The following is a 19,019-nucleotide window of genomic DNA, read 5'->3' as shown; positions in this document are numbered from 1 at the left end:
GAAGTCACGTGACGCGGCGCGTTTTAGTGACGGTTTCTCTGTTTTGACGAGTCCGTGCTAGCCGGAAGTTGCTCGGATCTGCAGTCTGCATTCGTTGGCTGCTTGTCTTGTTTTGCTTCTTTGCCATGAATAAAAATAAGGGCCGCGGAGTAGCATGGGTGAAGCCGGCGGAGCCGTCGTTTCTCAAGAAGTTTAAGAACGATGTGGGGTACAAAGAGGGACCGAATGTCGACACTAAGGTAACTACGCGGTTGGGTTAGCCGTGCCAGTTAGCTGCACCGGGCCTACCAAACCATTATCTCTTTCAGTTGTGTGACAGCTACACTTTGCGACGTTTGTTTCTGAGCGCAGGCGCATGGTGTTCATATAAGGAAGAATAAATGCTCTGAATCATAATTCAACGGAGGGTCCCATTCACTGAATTGAGCAGTGAGGCCGCACGAGCTACAGCTGTTCCTCCGGACCATCAGAGCAGTCTCGAACTGCGCTGCAGCGTTCAGCTGTGACTGCGCAGGCGTTCTACAACTGAATTTATGTACTCTACAACAGAAAGCCATGGCTTTTCATGAATGGGTTTGTTTTTTGTTTTATGAAGTTGTATTAAAAAAAAAACCCCACCACGACTTGAATCATGTCTCTGAAGTACAGGTTCCTGATTTTAGTTTGAGTGTCGGGCTGCTGATGAAATGATTATCACTGAAATAAGAAACCTCGGTATCGTCATTCACAGTGAATGCAGGATTTCAAAACACTTCTCACACAGGCTAACGGTCTGTTTGCTATCCTAGCGTCAGGTGATGCCAACACTGGATGACGACAGCGGCAGCGATCGAGAGGACGAGTTGCCCCAGGTCGTGGTCCTTAAAAGTGGAGACCTGACTGCAGAGGAGGTGAAGAAGATGAAGGATGAAATACAGGCTGGAGGCAGCTCAGAGAAAGGTGAGAGTCCAGTTCAATGATTTAATTACACCAGGAGTAAGAAAATATTTACATATGCATGCACTGTATGCAGCATGTTAACATAAAACCCTGTGTTTGCAACCCTGCACATACATACCTCCGTCTGCTCCGCAGATGGTCAGCCTCCTGACGGTAAAATCCTTTTCAAGAAACCAGCCAAGCGCTCTTCCTCAGATAAATTCCAGGGCATCGGTGCTAGCTCCAGCAAAAAGAAGAAGAGCAGTGGAGGGGACAAGGAAAAGGAGGAAGAGGAGGAGGAGAAAAAGGAGGCATCTGGAAAGAAAGTTAAAAATAACAGCCTCCTGTCATTTGGAGGGGATGAGGAGGAGGAGGACTGAATGGAAGTGGTGAGAGTAGGCTGTCAGGAAACAGGAACATTGTACTGAGTATAAGACATGGTTCAACCTGTCCATTCTTTTTAAAGGACAGTGCTACTGTTTTTGCATGTCATTCATGACATATAGATTCATACATTTTTAGTAAAGCATAAAAATCAGCTGGCACAAACTGAATTTATTCCGAGTCGTCTCCGTCTGACTACAGGGATGATTCCGATTCATTTAACAGTCTGAGCAGAAACAGTGAAGCTGAGGGGGAAAATGAACATGCATCAAAGACGATGAGGTTATACTTCTGTTAGTGTAACTTTATCCTGCATCCATGTCAGGGTCACAAACTACACAAGGACATTTATACAGTACTGTGTTACTGATAAGAGGGGAGTTGGTTCAGCTGCTGTGTGAAAGCCCACTCTGACATGTTAGCAGGACGTTTCCCTGGTTACAGCTACCAGACTGTGTTGACTCGTGTCACTTTGTAGAACTTGGGGTTTGCTCTTTTCCAGCCCCGTGACTTTGTTTTAACATTTTAGTTTGCATGTTCTCGTGTGTGTTCTGTGAGGACAAATATGAACTGTTAAGGTGGTTTAGTTCTCAGGGGACTAAAGTCATGGCTGTGGGACAAGAATTCATATTTTCACACCTCAAAGTTTATAAATGTCTCAAACACAAGCAGAGAGATGTAAACCAGCTTCTGCTTGATTCTGGAGTTGATGAGTGAAGACACATCACCGTATGGCTTTACCTCAGTGTAGCTCTTTCACACACCACAGGCAGGTAGTTGAAGCAGTGTCTCTGAACTGCACGGATTCTGAAACCAGCTCATCTACATGTTTTCAGGTGTAAATTTCTCCCGCGTTTGCGTCCATAAATAACCTGAACTGTGTGCTGTGCTATAGATCCAATCACTATTGTATAGCTGTGGTCATAGGACCAGGACTAATTAGTGGAAAATCAGTTGTACAGTGTGCCCCGCACCCCACCCTTCAAGCCCAGTGTAAATAATTGAAGCAGCAGCACGCAGAGAGCTTTTCTGTATCAAAGAATCAGTGCTAATGAATTCCAGCAGATTCGGTTTTCCTGAAATTTATTTGATGCAGCTTTCCTTAATTATTTTTTGTTATACTTCTAATCAAAGTCACAGCGGGAGCTGCTTGTGAATTTTAATTTAGAAAAACCAATTAATTCAGCTGCAGGAGCCGCTCGGCAGTGCTCTCCACAAAGCAAATCCCAAAGAAAAATTTAAGATCATCGGAAGCGGGTCTGCTCTCGCATTTAAAACACTGAGAGCTGCAGGGAGCTAAATTTGTCCAGCTTCAGTTTAGTGTACTGGAAGCAGTGGGGGTCTTTTTGTTTTTAAAGTATTACATGTAATGCGTCCCTTCATCAGACACAAACGAACATCAGCAGCTGATAAATGGAAATTAACTTTGTGTGATTACAAATTAAATTGTCCCCATATGACAGCATTGTGAGTTCTTTCTTCAGGTTCCAAAGTGCTGCGGATCACTGTGTCACACTCTGAATCAGCCTGGATCTTGTGTTGTGTGTGCTGAGGTGTGTGCGTGTCTGGCAGCCGTACGCAGGGGCTCATTGTAGAATCTTAAATACAGTCAGTCATGCACTGAATGTATGAATATTTTCTAGCTTCGACTGCGGAGCTGAACAGTTCATGTAGAAACGATGCATTTGTGTCAATGCAGTTGTGATGTATCCTTTTTTTTTTGGTGTGTGCATCAGTTTTCATTGTGTATTTTTTGACAGTGCTACAACTCCTGTGAACCTTTGATATAAAAATATTAAGGAATCTTTGTTGGTTGTTTTTACTGTCATGCGTTGCCTCATCAGTGCCACCTGTGTTCATGTCATGAATGAACAGATCTACACCTTCACTATTCTTCAGATGCCGATTGCCTAATTCTTCTTCCTCTCACGCCACCTGTCAAGCTCTGCACATGCATAGTTTCACTCCAGGACTGTCTAAGAGCAGCTTTGCACGATTACAGTTCAAAATATTTTTTAAAGTTTCCATTGTGTCTTAAAGCAGATTTGGTTCTTCCCCCCCCCCGATTGGCTGCTTCTTGCAAAGAGGTTTTAACTGGTGGGTTAAAGTTTCGAGTTTCTGGAGAGAGCTCCATAAGACATGTCCCTTCATTGGTCTCCAGCAGAGCCAAGAGAATCTAAAAAACAAACAGTCAAGTCTAAACTGGACATAAATGCAGCTAATAAAATCGATGCTTACAACCTGTGAATTTTATACCTGCAAAAAAATTCTAAAGATTAACATTTTTGTTCATTTAAAGAAAAAAAGTAAAGATGAGTTATTTCAACCTCTTTATTCAAAAAGGCATGTTTCATTCTCACACCTGCATCCAGATCATTACAATTGATGGAAGAACCTTTGACTTGGAAAAAAAATCAAATAAAATCATTGCATCACATGATAGGACGCTGCGCTCGTGTGAGGCAGCAGCCTCCATCGTCCATGTAATAAATACACCCGCTGACATGCAGCTTTGGAAACACCTTTTTTTTTATTAAACTTTAAGGCCTGTGCTGTCCCTCTCCACACGGACTCTTGGAGCAGTGTTCTAACAAAACCTCATAAAAAAAAAAGTCAACTTGTTATATTTGTAAGAAAATGAACATGGCAGATTTGAATCTAGGGAAAGTTTGGTTTACAGAAAGAAGTGCGCCAATTTAAAAGGAACATTCAGAGTGTAGAGCGGCTGTAACCCGCAGAGCCTCCTGCCGCTCCTGCCAGCTCAGATGATGGTTTTCTAAATTCAGGAGAGGACGAGCAGCGAACGCGTTTGATCCCGGTACCTGCGGAGGGAGACTCAGCCTGATATCTACAGAGTGCGGTGGGATACGTGACGGGGGATCAAAGGGAACGAGGCCTCGGGGACACCTTTTGACATGCAGACAGCAGGTACTGCAGACGAACAGCTGGGTGCATTACTGCTGCTGCTGATTTCTCTTCATTGTTTTCACTGAGAGCAGAGGAGACTTTCAAATGGCTACTTAACAACAACACTGGCACCAGCAGCAAAGCAAGCACATTTCTACTGACCTGAAGGTGGGACGGACCGCTCTGCGTTCTGCAGCGCTGATCCCTCCCACATTCGTTCATTTACTAATTACAGTCAGCTGATTAAAAACTGAAGGGTACAGATATGTTCGTGTCCACCTGCTGGGCTGCAGCTCAGCATTACCATTTCAGATAATGTAAACAGCCAGCTGATCACACAGATTGTAAACAAATCACTTTAAAGCAGAGCAGGTGCATCGTGGGAAATGTAGGTTCCAGTACCTCTGGAGACTGAACAGGACTAGAGATTCGGGGTCAGATTTATCACAGGGCAAATTAGTCATCACAAAAAATGTGCCAGCGGGAGAACAATTGTGCATGTGATCCAACACTGAGCTAACTCGTGAGCACAGATGCCAGCATCTTACTGAGCAGAGCACACGAGATAATATCCACTAACCTGAATAACATAATCACAGGGTAACATGTTGATTTCACATCAGTGAGAAGCAGCTGAAGGAGAAACATTAAACTCTGATAATGAGGACGACCTCCTCTGGTAGAAACTGATGACGACTGTGGAGCAAGATCCAGAGAACCTCATAAACCTGACATCTGTGTGTGATGGCGGGCCTTTAGGATACACACAACAGCACAACGCAATTATTTACCAGGCTGCATGTTAGTGAAGAGTTACTGTGCCACCCTGTTTCCGTGTATGGACAGCCAGAACGATGACGACTGTCAGCCGCCTGCAAAACTCCATATTTACATTCAGTGACACGAGGAACAGGAACACGCTTCAGAGCTGACCGAATCACATTAATAAGTTTTGATGTGATACTACAGAGAAGTAAAAAGAAACAACAGAAGAGTCAGTAAAGTTAACCTTTGGCACCACACTCGCAGCTTTAAGCCATCCACCTGTGCCTTTAACTAAATTCTGCTTATGTGATTCGTTGAATTGCTCACGGCGCTAATTTTGTACTCTGAAGTAGAAAATCTTACACAAATGTGGGGAAAGGGGGGAAAACATGTCTTTGTGCCTCATGAAACACACGGAGCGACCTGCAGACATGGCAGAAAAAGTTGGTAGGTGAGGGGGAAACTTCCCTCGAATTTTGAAATAAGTGATTGACGCGAACAGCGGTGAGAGCAGAGGACGCCGATGTTTGACATGTGACAGTATATTAGAGAGTTGCCTTGAAAGCCTGAAATGTGGCCGTAAGCCTGTGGTGCTCAAATTGTGACTTTGCTTGCTTTTAAAAGTAATTTAACCCTCTGCACCATCTTTGTTTACAACTGTGTTGATCTGGCATGCTGATAAAAATTTTAATGCACTGTAGCAAGTGAGAATTAACCTAAAAATGAAGGCGTGCTGTCGGCGCAGCAGGATGATGTTAGATGAAAGCGTACTGTACGGTCAGTCTGGGTTTCAGTGCTGACAGAGTTTCTGTATGTGTGTAAATGATGCGATGCATAGAGCAGCCCCAAGCAGAGTCCCCTGATGAGGGACGGCTAATCTCTCTTGCTCGGTCCGTCCTCACTCCCCAGCACGTTCAAGTACAAAAAGAAAAGTGAGTCAAAGGTCACAGTTCGTCAGGTTAAATCCAGCGTGGAGGAGGCTCTCAAACTCAAACCCACTCTCTCTCTCTCTTCCTCCTCGACCCCAGCATCAAGTCAAAGGTCGGCTCGGGTTCAGCGGGATCCTGGGCGATGCTTTCCCAGCCTGGGCTTCCAGGTGAGGATGCTCAAGATGATGGCGGGGGCGGGGCAGAGAACCTCTGCTGTTCCTTATTCAATCTCGATTGGTGGATTTTTTTCTCCTTTTCTTTCTTTTTTTTTTTCTTCTTTTTTTTACTGCTTGATATTGTTGAGCTGTGTGTCAGATTCGTTTTCCTCCCTCCTTCCACAGTCTGCCTCTGTAGGTGGTGGACCTTCTATAAAGATCTCTTGGTGAGTTTCTTGCCCTTCTTCAGGGACAGCTTGTTCTTGACATATCCCCGCTTCCTCTTGGCCGTCTGTAAACAGAAGAAAATGACAGGTTCAAGTAGAAATGTATGATTTTGTGTGCAAGTTTGGCTAAAATGTCCAAAACAGCGGTGAGCTGGAATGGATGTGGGGACCTTTTTAGAGGTGTACTTCTGCCTGTTGGTGTCAGTGCTGCGCAGCTTGTGCTCCACCCGGTCTCTGTTCTCCAGCTTCTTGACCTTATAAATCCTGACCAGCCAGTGCTCTGAAGTGAACGCCTCCTCCAGGTGCTTCAGCTTGATGTCCTTGTTGCCGATCTCGGCGTTGCGTGTCCGGTCGAAGCCCGGGGGCGTCCTGAAGTCCAACTGAACAAGAAACAAAAGCATAACTTAAATGAAACACTGACTAGTTTCTGCTTAGTAGAAAAAGCTCCTTGACGATGACATACCTGCATCTCTCCAAAGCGGTAGTAAGACATTTTGTACATAAGGCAGTTGAGCAGGGTGGGGGAGCCTGCCTTGTCCACTCTGAACTCTCCTTGGGGGGTAAAATAATCACTTTCCTGGGGTGAGCCGTAACAAAAGGTGGAGAAAGAAAATAAATTAAAGAAAAGAACGAACACGTGTTCATATGTAACCAGAGAGTGCGAGATGGTTCCCTCACCCTGATGTCCCTGGGGTGCTCCCCCTCTGCGATGCGCACCATCCACAGGAACTTGTTGATGTCATCACCTGAGTAGCCAATCACCCCTCCGAAGATGATCAGGACATAGTCGACATCCAGCGACCTCATGATTTCATAGGCTGCAGTCTCATTGGACGACATGGCTTTGCCCACCTGTTAAGGCACAAACACACCGCAGGTTAGAAATATCACACTTAAGCTGCCTCACAGACCATTTACACTCATTAATCTAACACGTCTTTGGACTGTGGGAGCAAGCTGGACTCCATATGCAACACAGAGAGCAGCCATGCTTAAGTTTAGGTAAGGAAGATAGATAGAAGCTGCACAGATACAACCCCTGAGAGCAAACTATTCATTTTTCTCAGAATGTCACAGCTTTGAGATTAATGTCAGAATTCTCTGAGAAAAGTCGGAAAAACTCCAAAAGACGCCCGACCTATAGAAACCATTTGTTGGCAAGCACAGCAGTAAAATGGTTCTTGTAGTTGGTCAGTGGGTTTGCACATATCTCAGGAGGGATTTTGTTCCACTCCTTCATTTTAGGTTTCTTGGTTGCTGCTTGGAAACTCGAAGCTTCAGCCTCCTCCACAAATTTCTATAAGACTAAGGTTTAAAGACCGGCTAGGCCACTAAATGTGCTGCTTCTTTAACCACTCCTTTGCTGCCTTGACGCCATATTTTGGGTCATTGTCATGCTTGAAGACTCGACTATGTTCTGGCTGAGGAAAGGAGGAACTGGAAAGGAACTGGGTTTTTTTGAGGTTCTCAAAAAACAAAAAAACAAAACAGTTCCAAAGCATAATGTTTCCACCTCCACCTCCTGTGGAGATGGTGCTTTTTGGGACATACTCAGCATTTCCATTCCTCCAAACACGATGGGTCGAGTTGATGTTTCATGTTCCCACAGCACGCCCTGCGAGCGCTGCAGGGTTTCATTCCATTATGTTGTAGTGCGTTACCAGTGGTGTTCTTACTGACTATGGTCCCATCTGCCTTCATGTCATTAACAAGCTCCTCCTGTGTAGTTTTGATCTGATTCACCGCATTTCTCATGATCATCCTCACCCCACGAGGCAAGATCTTGAACAAAGCTCCAGACTGAGGACGATTGATGCTCATGTAATATTTCTGAACAACTGCACCAACAGTCACCTGCTCATAAAGCTTCTTGTTGGTGGTATTGTAGCTCATTCTAGACTCCTGCAGGTCTACAATCTTATTCCTGACCTCCTTTGATAGCTCTTTGCTCTTACGGCGGTGGAGGAGAGGTTGGAATGGAAGAAACAGACTCCTGATTTCAGCATGATACACATATCACGTGTTGTAGAGAATCAAAACCCAGATTTCACTCGATGAGATGCAAATCAATTTATAACATTTATTTCATGTTTTTCTTTTCAAGATTTCTGGCTAATATTCTGTCTCTCTCCATAAAAATCTAAACTACCATCATTTATTTGTGAGCAAACCTGCAAATTCACCAGGGGGTCAAATCATCAGTTCCCCCACTGTAACTTAATGTTTGCAGCTTATGTAAAATACAAAAGGGAAACAAACCAAACATTTTAAACCTAAAATAATTCGTCTTTTCTTCTGGTGGTTGGTTTAGGCGCTTGAATTATTCAGCAACAACCCAGCAGCTGTGTGGAAATGATAGCAGAGTTCACAACCCAGAGTGACCTCGAGTGGAAATACTCTGGATTTTGGTCAGTAGACAGCAGGGCTGTGAAACCTCAACTGCTCTTACTGAATAATGAATAAGCAAGTGATAAAAGCTTCATGCACTACAGGTCCCTCATAGGCTGTTGTTGAGGAAAAGATGTTGTTGTTCCTTGTTTTTCACAGCAGAGCTCGCTCTGGGCATCAAACGCCCATGCTGTATAGCTTCATACTCGTACTTGTTCGTCTTGTAATACAGATCATTTAAGGTCTGCTTTTATTATTAAAAAAATAATAGTTGTGTGTCTGTGCTCTGGAACACATGGATGCAATCCACACAGTCAGCTATTTAAATGGTTTGAACTTATTGATAAGAAACAACTTATAACTAACCCATTTCCAGTTAGAGAAACTGTTAGGTGACTTAGGTTTTAGGTAACTGACTCGAGGAGTAAGTCGGGTTTTGCTGCTTTGATTTAAATCTCCGTTCTCAGCGCGTCTTTGTAGCGGTGCAGCACTGAATCTATGGAGTGCCTCTTTCACATGTACAGTATTAAGCTCTCTTAGGGTTTTGCAGTGCAGTGAAATGATGCAGTTGTGTCCACTTGGTGGTGTCATACACCAAGACAACACATCAATACTCAGGGCGCTACACGAGGGCTGACAAACATCGACCAGAAGTTGTGTAACTAAGCAACCATCAGCAAAAGAAGGGTAAGAGAAAAGCAGTCGGAAATACACGAGTAAAACAAGACAAGGCAGTGAACGCATTTCTGACAACACTCCTCTACAAACACACGACCAAGCAGAAGTGTAAACTCTGGGAATGACCCTTCAACCCGGATTAGAATTTCCTGGCAATCATTTCATGGCTCAGACTTAAAAGGGTAAACTCAAACCAGCTTTTCCAAACCTGGGACAGGAGATAAAGGGGAACGGGCAGATCAGCTCTCACCAGTGCTATATGACTGTTGTTCCATGTGTTGTTGTCAACCAGCGTGGTCCTGTTGGCCATGCCTGCTATCTGGTAGCCGTAGTCCCACCACGACATCACTCTGGCGTGCTCGTCCGTGTTCTGCCTCAGCCAATAGTAGGCCTCCCTGAAATCGTCCAGGATGTTGCGAGAGCTGTTGGGGACAGTTGCAGATGTGTTAATACTCCTGTGACGTTGGGCCTAAGCATACGCGTTTCCAGCTGATTACATTTATTTTATAACTTAATTAAATGAGCTTTGCCTGATCCGTAATTGAGAATAATGCTTATTGATCGTATGCAGGGCTTGTTGTGGCCCATTAATCCTGTCTGATACTAGTGCTTTTAGCTTCTTTCCCTTTAAGAACTCTTCTGATTGGCTGCCCCTTGAAAACAGCAGGTACATGCTCACACTCAGAGCCATGGACTCAAGATAAACATGTGGTCCTGCATCATGTCCCTAACATGTAGAAAACAAACTCAGTGGTTATTAGCCTGAGCTTTCAGCTCACAGGGGTTACTGGTATATACACCAGCTATAATTATTTGAAACCTTGGCCATGTTTAATATGAATTCAATTAAATTTTATTGACAACAGTTGCCTCAAGGCACTTTATATTTTAAGGTAAGAACTCTAAAATAATAATGAGCGTCCATCACTGTAACAGCATCTACTCTGACAGGAAATAAGTACACGCTGGATGGGTCCCTCTTTAAAATCTTTGCCTCAGGAACCAGAATGTGCCTGACAGTTTGTTTGACGGCAGTCTGTTGTGCAGCACTCTGCCACAGCGTTTTCTGATATCTGCAGAGAGGAGTGGCAGCATGGAGCCGCTGAGCAAGGAGCTTTGGTGCGGATTAAGACCGCCTCTATTCATTTAAAGCATGAAGTGAACAGTTTCAGCAAACAGAACTTTAAAAAAAACAAAAAAAACACAGCACATCTGGTAGGTAGCATCATGTGGAGCCAAATGTTGTAATCCACTTAAGCCCACAAAATAGAGAGTAACCTCACTGAAACTATGATGACAGCGTGGTCTATGTAGAGAAGCTGCTGTTGGATTTTTAAATGTCACTGCTGTAAGAGGTGCAAACCGTGCTCGTACATTAGAGTGAGGGTAGAAATGTCAGGGGCAGATCTCTAAATGCACAGTTACAGCATGGAGGGGAAAAATATGTAATTTCAGTGGACTGACCCTTTATAGAGGGGCCAACTGTACAAGGATACTCTCAGCTCTGTTGTAAACAGCTCAAACACAGAATAGTTCCTCCAATCACAGAGGTCCTGCTAAACCAGAGTCCTTACCCATCGTGGTTGTACGATGCCAGCACCACACTGGGGCTGGAGTAGGCGTTGCTGGTGACCCAGGTGCAGTGGACGGCAAACATCATGAGCAGCATCAGCATCAGCATGGTGACTATGGACTTGATGTTGGGGCCGAGGCCCTCCTCCGCCTTCTCTTGCTCCGACACGTGTTTGCGTACCTTCCCAGCCTGCCAGGGAGAAGCCGAGGTAAAGGTTACTGAAACTCCATCAGGACATGTCCGCTGTCCAAACAAGCTGCTAATGTACTAGAGGGTTATTTAATAGTCCTCGCAGAGAATTCTCAGGCAGACAATTAACTGTTGTTGCGCTTTTATAGTGTGACATTTAACAGCACCCTTCAGCAGACCTGTGATGCATTATTCCCCACGTATCGATTTGGAGGAAAAGCAGCAGAAGGATGAGGAAAACATTGGACGTGAGTTCTCTTTGTTTCTCCTGAAAGGTTAAAGGGGGAGGAGGAGCGTAACAGCTACAAACTGCAGTGTTGTCACTTCAAACTTTTTATGATAAATGTTTCCCGTAAACTTTTACCCTCTGATCCATCCAGCAAGTGGTGCACACACAGGGACTAGGACAGAACTTGTTTTGGGGTTTTTTTAAAACGGTGATTTATTCTGCTCCTATTTTCATGCCTCGTATCCGACTCAAGCTTTGAACTCTAAAACGAGCAAGGTCACACGACAATTAAAAGAGACTCATGATCATTTCCAGCTCTTTAGTTTGATTCTCTGCATGATACACAATCCAAAATAATCCTTATTTCTACTACACCACTGTTCATCCCACTCTGAAGCATTTAGTTCACGTTTAAAAAATATATTTAATCTTAGCACAATGACTCCAACAGAGGTTAAAAATCAAGCTGTGCATTTGATTAGAAACTTGAACCACTACTTTTAGCCACTTCAGAGTGTAGCGCAGCTCACGGCAGCCTTGGATTTTAGCGGCTCATTTCCACACCCAGCTAGAATGAATACGCGTTAGCATTCATTTTCCTTTTCACTAGTTTGATTTGAACAAATTCCTGAAAAAAAAAAAAATGTATTTCTTTAAAAGCTTTCACTATGTGCAACATCTAGTTAGTAGCCAGATGTGTTGTCTACTATTAAATATAGAGTTTACAGAACCGCTTCCACCCGACAAAACTTACAGCTTCACAGCTTCATCGCCTGTAAGTGTTAAAGTTTCTCTGCATAATTTTTAAGACTTGTTATAAATGACTCCAGATGTTGCAGTGAACTGCAGTCATGATCACATTGACACAGATGCTGCATGGTGGATTATAATATATTTGACTCTGTGGTGCTGGCTGACATGTGACACTACAGTCATGTCCACCCATTGATGGAATGCCATTTCATTCCTGCGTAGTACATTTAAACAAAACAATGACTGCAAAGTCTGTAAAAAATATTTTGTGCAGGGAACACACGATGACCCCTGACCTTGTCATAGAGGTTGCCGGCATTCTTCCTGTCGTCCTCGTCGCTGCTGTCCTCTGCAGGTGGGCTCTGCCTTTTCATGTCATCGCCCAGGTAGTGTTCAAAGACGCTGGAGAAGGCAATGGCTGACAGCATGCACACCACCGGAGTCAGAGTCAGCATCAAGCGCACCATCACGCCGGCAAAATATACGGCACTGATAGCATACAAGGCCACTGTGACGAGAAGCAGAGAGACACAAGGAGGTCAGAGGTGACCGCAACGCAACAATCCAAACTTGATGAGTTTCATTAAGTTTTGCATTCAACTATGTTTAGTCACTTTAATGGGACCAAGTCACTTTACATCTGCAATGCATTTGCTGTTTGATAGCCACTTAAATGGCTGCACTTCTTTTCTGTGTTTATTACAGGGTAAACCTCACTAATAGGTGGAAAGGAGGTCAAAAGAGGGGGGGTGGGAGGATGAACAGCAAGATGAGAAGAAACAGAACAGCAGAAAGACCAGTACAGCACAAAATCAAACACAAAGCCAAATGTGCATGTGTGGCTTTATTCATGGAGTGAAAGATCAAAGCCTATCTGTGGAGTGATTAGGAGGGAACAGGTAGAGAGCAACAAAAAAAACTGCCAAGGGAGAGAGGAGCAGCGAAACAAGTAAACAACAAAGTGGTGCAAGGAAGAAAGTGCAATAACCAGCCGGAGGAGAAAGACGGACTTCAAACTGGTAGGTAGGTCTCTAACCCGATGTTTTATGTTTCCATATCAGCAACAGAGATTTCATTCTTCTCAACCAGGAACAAAAACTATGATATAAGCAAGCAAGAGGCTGGTGTTGTGAGTTTCAGTGCTAAAACAGTTAAATTAGCACCTCTGAGAGAGTCCGTCACAAATAATGCACTTTGTACGGTCAATGAAAAAATTATTTGAACCTCAGCTGATTTTGTCTATAATTTCAATGGTCGGTTTATTTGAGCAGTGAGAGACAGAACAAAAATTTAAAAAAAAAAACCCAGAAAAATGCATTTCAAAAAATGTATAAATTTGCATTTTCAGGAATGAAATAAGTATTTGATCCCCATCAATCAGCAAGATTTCTGGCTCCCAGGTATATATTTTATCCAGGTAACGAGCTGACATTGGGAGCCTTCTCAAGAAGCAATCAATCCATCAGATTCCAAACTCTGCACCATAGCCAGGACCAAAGAGCTTTCAAAGGATGTCAGGGACAAGACTGTGGACCTACACAAGGCTGGAATGGGCTACAAGACCATCGCCAAGCAGCTGGGGGACAAGGTGACGACCGTTGGTGCGATTATTCGCAAATGGAAGAACCATAAAATAACTGCCAATCTCCCCTGGTCCAGAGCTCCACGCAAGATCTCACCTTATCGATAATGAGAACTGTGTGGAACCAACCCAGAACTACTCGGGAGGAACTTGTCAATGGTCTCAAGGCAGCTAAGACCACAGTCACCATGAAAACAGTTGTAACACAGTAAACCACGAAGGACTGAAATCCTGCAGTCCCTCTGCTCAAGAAAGCACATGTACGTTTGAAGCTTGCCACTGAACACCTCAATGGTTCAGAGGAGGACTGGGTGAAGTGTTGTGGTCAGATGAGACCAAATCGAGCTATTTGGCATCAACTCAACTCGCCGTGTTTGGAGGAAGAAAAATACTGCCCATGACTCCAAGGACAGCATCCCCACCAACAATAGATCCACCAACCATTCGATTGGTAGATGACCTGCACTACCACCTGAGTCACAGCTGCCCCCTCAGTCAGGCAGATTTTTGCTTTAGTGGATTGAATTGTCTGTGCTTCTCATGCAATGTTCCTTCTCTTCCTAATGAACTTCACTGTCATTCCCTTACCTGCCAAACAAACCAATCAGCATTGGACTCATAGATATCCTCCTGGGAAGCAGACTATTCATTTATGTCCTCTGTAATAGTCTGTGATGTACTAAATAGAGGACAACTTCATTGATATCTGGTGTGTTTGGGTGGCCTCTGTTATCTCCAGAGAGGCAGGAAATCACAAAAAGAGTTCAATGGGAAGATTCTTTTTTCATCTGTTCTCAGGAGGATACGATTGCTGTTAAGGCAAGTGCTGAATTCCCAGCGTCTTTGTGCAGTCACAGAGCTGTGTGAGCAGATGCCAACACAAGACCACAGTCTGCATGAACTCAAGACCTTTTGTACAAACGAGTTACCGCTGGTCAATGGCACTGATTCTCTCCTAGTGTGACAGCTAACCTTGAAATACTGCAGAATCATATCTATCTATACACACACACACACACACACACACACAGGGTGGGCCATTTATATGGATACACCGTAATAACATGGGAATGGTTGGTGATATTACAGTCCTGTTTGTGCCACATTAGTATATGTGACCCGGTTACTGCGTTCACCAGATATCAACACAATTTCGATCCGCTCCTCACGTGTTAACCTCTTCGACATGTTGGTGGCTGTGAACAAAGAGAAACTTGTAAATAACTCATGAAAGAATAAAGGTACGTTGAAACCAAGCACACCATTGTTTTTCTTGTGACATTACCAATAAGTCTGATGTGTCACATGGTCCTCTTCCTATTGAAAAAACAAAAGTTGTATCCAAGATGGCCGACTTCTAAATGCCCACCATGGTCACCACCCATCTTGAGGAGTTTGCCCCCTCACATATACTAATGTGCCACAAACAGGACTTTAATATCACCAACCATTCCCATGTTATTACGGTGTATCCATATAAATGGCCCACCCTGTATATCTATCTCTCTATACATCTATAGATAGATACATATAGATATATATATGTATCTATCTCTGCATAAATACTTCAGGTTCCTGGATGGATTGTCAGACTTTGGGACCCCGCTGGATTCTGAAAGGTGTTTGTTGACACGATGAACAAACAAGAAGAATAAATGAATCCAAAGAGATAAATTAGTTCTCTGCCAAGTCGAGAGCTCAGGCAGAGGGCTAATTAATGTGTTCAGTGTCTTTTGTTTTTCTGTCTGCAAGATTACACAAAAACTAACAAGGCTGGATCTCCTTGATGGAGGGGTGGAACGTGGGCAAAACAAGAAGCCATTAAATCCTTGGTGCAAATGCAGTTTACACATTAAAACTGCAAGAAAGGAGAATGGCCTTGGCAGAGGGTTGTGCTTTCACAGTGTCCCTTCTAGCTTCATTAAAAGGATTTCCTACATCTGCACCATTTTACACACTACTTTTGTGCAAATGTTCTTACCTCGACCACAAACTATGCTCTGTATTCATGCTGATACAGGAGACACGATCAGTTTCCAGTGTTAACTGTTTAATCATTAATGTATCCAGTGCTCACGGTTGTGTAGACTGTACTTTGAAATGAGAAAGTTCTAATTAAATAACCACAGCACACAGATTCATTAGAACCAGGCATCCAAATTAGCAGAAGTGACCGAGGTGCTAAACTCCAAAATAATGTCAGGAGAAGATAATGATGCAGAATGAGAAAGCGAAAAGGAGACAAGGGAGAAGGGATGCAGTCTAAAGAAATGAACATGAAGAGGGCAACAACACACACACACACACACACACACACTAGGAAGTAGTCTATTAATAAAAAAAAAATTAAAAAAAAAAAAGGAATTAATCTTAGCCGCTCTTCTCTTCCAGATGTTCTCGGGCATGTGTGGACAGCTTTGAGTGCTGCTGCTATTTGGCGATCACTGAGTGGAAGCACTGTTCAGTCCCTTTGTACTTGTGGCTCTGTTAATGCACTGGATCCTCTTCCAGGCTGTCAAACCTGTGAATGTTTTCATTTTGAGGAAGCAGATGAGGAGTCAGGGAGGTGAATACAGCTCAGGTCATTTCAGCCATCAGATCGAACTCGAACAGATGTTCTCACCCCCGCGCGAACAAATTCAGGTTACAGAATCCGTTAAATGCCAAAGAAAACAAGAATTCTCCTGGCTCCATTACTGACCTCATGTGCCGCCTTATGGGCTTGGACACCAAACTGACTGGAAACTGCCACAGCTGCAGAGCAAGCTCTCATCACCAGCAGATGCCTAACACATGAGGTGGTCAGTCTGAAGCAGGAGTTAAAGTTTCCTCTTTGAGCTTTAAATGCTGCCGATGAAACTGCAAAGTGCAGAGGTTCAGCTGGGAAGGGAACCAGTTAGAAATCTAAAAATAGCAGATTCACTGAACAAAGAGGCCCTGAACAGGACATCGCCACTTTTAAACCAGGTATCATTTTGCTTTTTCAACTCACTGCACTCATTCACATGACCAGTACCTATGAAATGATGATACTGTGCTAGTTATAAACACATCAGCACGATTTCATGCTGATAAATAATGCTAAAAACAAAACAAAACATGAAACTCCTAAATACAGACTGACAGCGGCTGGAGTGCAGAGAACATGGTTACTGTGTTTTCATCACCTGACAGAGGAAGATCAGGCTGTTCTGTTACTCTGAAAGCTAAGAATGTCTGATATACACAGGCCAAAAAAAAAAACAGGATTACTTACGATTCCCTTGTTGCTGTAACTGCAAACTGATTTTGTTTCTCCAATGTTTGAGTAAATCCAAAAACAGTTTACAATCCAATCAATCTCACCTCAGGGTCTGCTTACTCAAAGCCCAACTCTGAGCAAATGCTGGCACTAAAAGCAGTTTTCTAGTCATAGGGACTACTCAAAGCGCCACACACTACAAGCTATATTCACCCTTTAACCCACATTCATACAACCCATTATTTTACACCCTTAGGCGCTTCATCCATGTTGCATCCACACCTGGACAGTGGGAGAAAGACTGAGTTCTTGGAGAAAATGTAGACATGCACGAGACCTAGAACAACATGAGAGCAAATCAAAAGGCTCTGTGCCAGAATTGTGGTAGAATTAGATCTGATAATAGATTATGTCTCACTGATGTTTTGTACTATACAACTCCACATGTGCAGACAGAGACCAGAGACTTCACTTACATTCTAGCTTAGCAACATGGCACAAAAAGAAGCTTTGTAGCAAAGTTTTTTTTACATTTATTTACTTATTGTTTGCGCCAGGCTTTTCCACCCTGGCTCTCTGGAATGGGTCACTATATGAGCCACAGCAGTCATCATTCTGAGTTGTTACGACTCAATAAGCTCTGACTGATCCATCGGATGTCATCAGACTTGGGAACAAAGCAGACGTCTCCCATCCCCTCCACAGCAGGGCAGGCTGATAACCGAAGGGTCTCAAAACTAAGTAAGCTGTGAGCTAGTACTACTGAAAGAAAAAGATTAATAAGAAGGCAGAATGTGTATTTTTATAGATCCAGCAAGGATCTGCATAATAAATGATTTAATTAACATAATACCTGTGCATGGTGGTGCCTTTCTTTCTAATAACGAAGGCATTTCATTAGAAACTGATGGGGAACAACATACAAAATGCAGAAGGCAGAACAACTGGGGGAAGAATGATCTCAACTCCAGCTGAGAGCAGAGGGTGTGACTGAAAGCTCCATCAAGCCCGGTGCAGTTTAATCTGTGCTTTTATTGCTCAGCTAGCAGCTTGATGCTCACCAGTGTAATGCACTCTATATTACCAAAGTGAGAGTTCCTGCATTAGAGTGACAGGTTTTATTGAGCTTTTAATTGTAAAATAACAATGAGTAAACCTGGGACAGATTGGGGTGATATTCATTTATCCAGAGCCCAAATTCCACCTGACTGACAGTTACATGAAAGCCTTCAGAGTGCAACGGTGAAAGCTTTCTTCTTTGTCAACAACATCTCAGGAAGGGGCACTCGAGCATTTGACTGGATCTCAACAGAGGTGGGAAGCAATGAAGTACAAAGACTTCATGACTGTACTTAAGTACATTTTTCAGGTATCTGTACTTTACGTTAGTATTTACTTTTCTTTTTACTTTCTACTCCTTACATTTTATGTGAGTTGCTAACTAAAGTTCCAGCTGCTGTATTTCACAGCACAGCTAACTTCTGTATAACAATTTCTTTTATTTATGTATTAATCACATTATTGTATTGTGTGATGCCTTGGTGCCACTGAATTTTAGCACTTCTCACACTCATGCAGGTAGACAGATGGTGGGGGTCTGGTAAGGAAGTTGGGGGAAGCAGACAACTCCACTGGAAGAATCTTTTGTCTCTTCCACATCTTTGGGAGGTAGCAAGGGAGTGTGAACCTTAAGGTGTGAACAGCTGTGTACTGCCTTTTGTTCCTGGAGAAGGTATTTAACTGAGAGCCATGCTGGGCTCAGGGGAGACTCTGCTGACCGTCTGCCCCACGATCATGCAGGCTCTTCACCAAGCTTGGTTTTCTGTTCTTTGTTTGTGATTAAAGATTGTTAGCTACCGCTCACCGCTTCTCTGCAGGATTTATTATAATGGAAAACTTCCACAACACTTCAGACCAACTGTGTTATTTAATAGTTGCATAACAATCCTCTGCAGGTTAGTGAAGGATAACCAGGTTAGTTTGCGGTACTGTGATGGATTTAAAATAAAGAACAGTGTGTGGCTGGTGCACAGTGACTGTGGTTATGGTCAGAGTTAGGTTACATTAAGTGTAGCAGAGATTCATATGGATTTTTAGCTGA

General features: G+C 43.5%; 2 protein-coding genes across 2 annotated transcripts in view; one reads left to right on the top strand and one right to left on the bottom strand.

The window, feature by feature from the left end:
* The first annotated feature begins 103 nt into the window (after nucleotides 1–103).
* kiaa1143 (KIAA1143 ortholog) lies at nucleotides 104–3,110 on the top strand. Its single transcript, XM_004560067.6, has 3 exons — nucleotides 104–239; nucleotides 789–939; nucleotides 1,075–3,110. The coding sequence occupies exons 1-3, from the start codon at nucleotides 126–128 to the stop codon at nucleotides 1,296–1,298; spliced, it is 489 nt and encodes a 162-aa protein (XP_004560124.1). The 5' UTR covers nucleotides 104–125; the 3' UTR covers nucleotides 1,299–3,110.
* A 3,055-nt stretch (nucleotides 3,111–6,165) lies between these two features.
* LOC101465204 (dolichyl-diphosphooligosaccharide--protein glycosyltransferase subunit STT3B) overlaps nucleotides 6,166–19,019 on the bottom strand; it is a 75,747-nt gene continuing 62,893 nt past the window's right edge. Inside the window, exons 10-16 of the mRNA XM_004560070.6 lie at nucleotides 12,392–12,603; nucleotides 10,926–11,113; nucleotides 9,602–9,773; nucleotides 6,964–7,137; nucleotides 6,749–6,862; nucleotides 6,456–6,665; nucleotides 6,166–6,350 (exon numbers count right to left, since the gene is read on the bottom strand). Coding sequence (XP_004560127.1) covers nucleotides 6,270–6,350; nucleotides 6,456–6,665; nucleotides 6,749–6,862; nucleotides 6,964–7,137; nucleotides 9,602–9,773; nucleotides 10,926–11,113; nucleotides 12,392–12,603 — 1,151 coding nt within the window. The 3' untranslated portion in view covers nucleotides 6,166–6,269. The remainder of the gene's footprint in view (nucleotides 6,351–6,455; nucleotides 6,666–6,748; nucleotides 6,863–6,963; nucleotides 7,138–9,601; nucleotides 9,774–10,925; nucleotides 11,114–12,391; nucleotides 12,604–19,019) is intronic.

This window comes from Maylandia zebra, linkage group LG11 (genome assembly GCF_041146795.1).
Source record: "Maylandia zebra isolate NMK-2024a linkage group LG11, Mzebra_GT3a, whole genome shotgun sequence".
NCBI classification, from domain to species: Eukaryota; Metazoa; Chordata; class Actinopteri; order Cichliformes; family Cichlidae; genus Maylandia; species Maylandia zebra.
Note: the sequence above shows the minus strand (reverse complement) of the source record. Positions and strands in the feature narration are given on the sequence as shown.

Bases quoted from the DNA above. Each gene is read 5' to 3' on its own strand.
- kiaa1143 (XM_004560067.6), top strand. From the start codon at position 126: ATGAATAAAAATAAGGGCCGCGGAGTAGCATGGGTGAAGCCGGCGGAG. The intron at 240-788 runs GTAACTACGCGG...TTGCTATCCTAG, and splicing joins GACCGAATGTCGACACTAAG to CGTCAGGTGATGCCAACACT. The intron at 940-1,074 runs GTGAGAGTCCAG...TCTGCTCCGCAG, and splicing joins TGGAGGCAGCTCAGAGAAAG to ATGGTCAGCCTCCTGACGGT.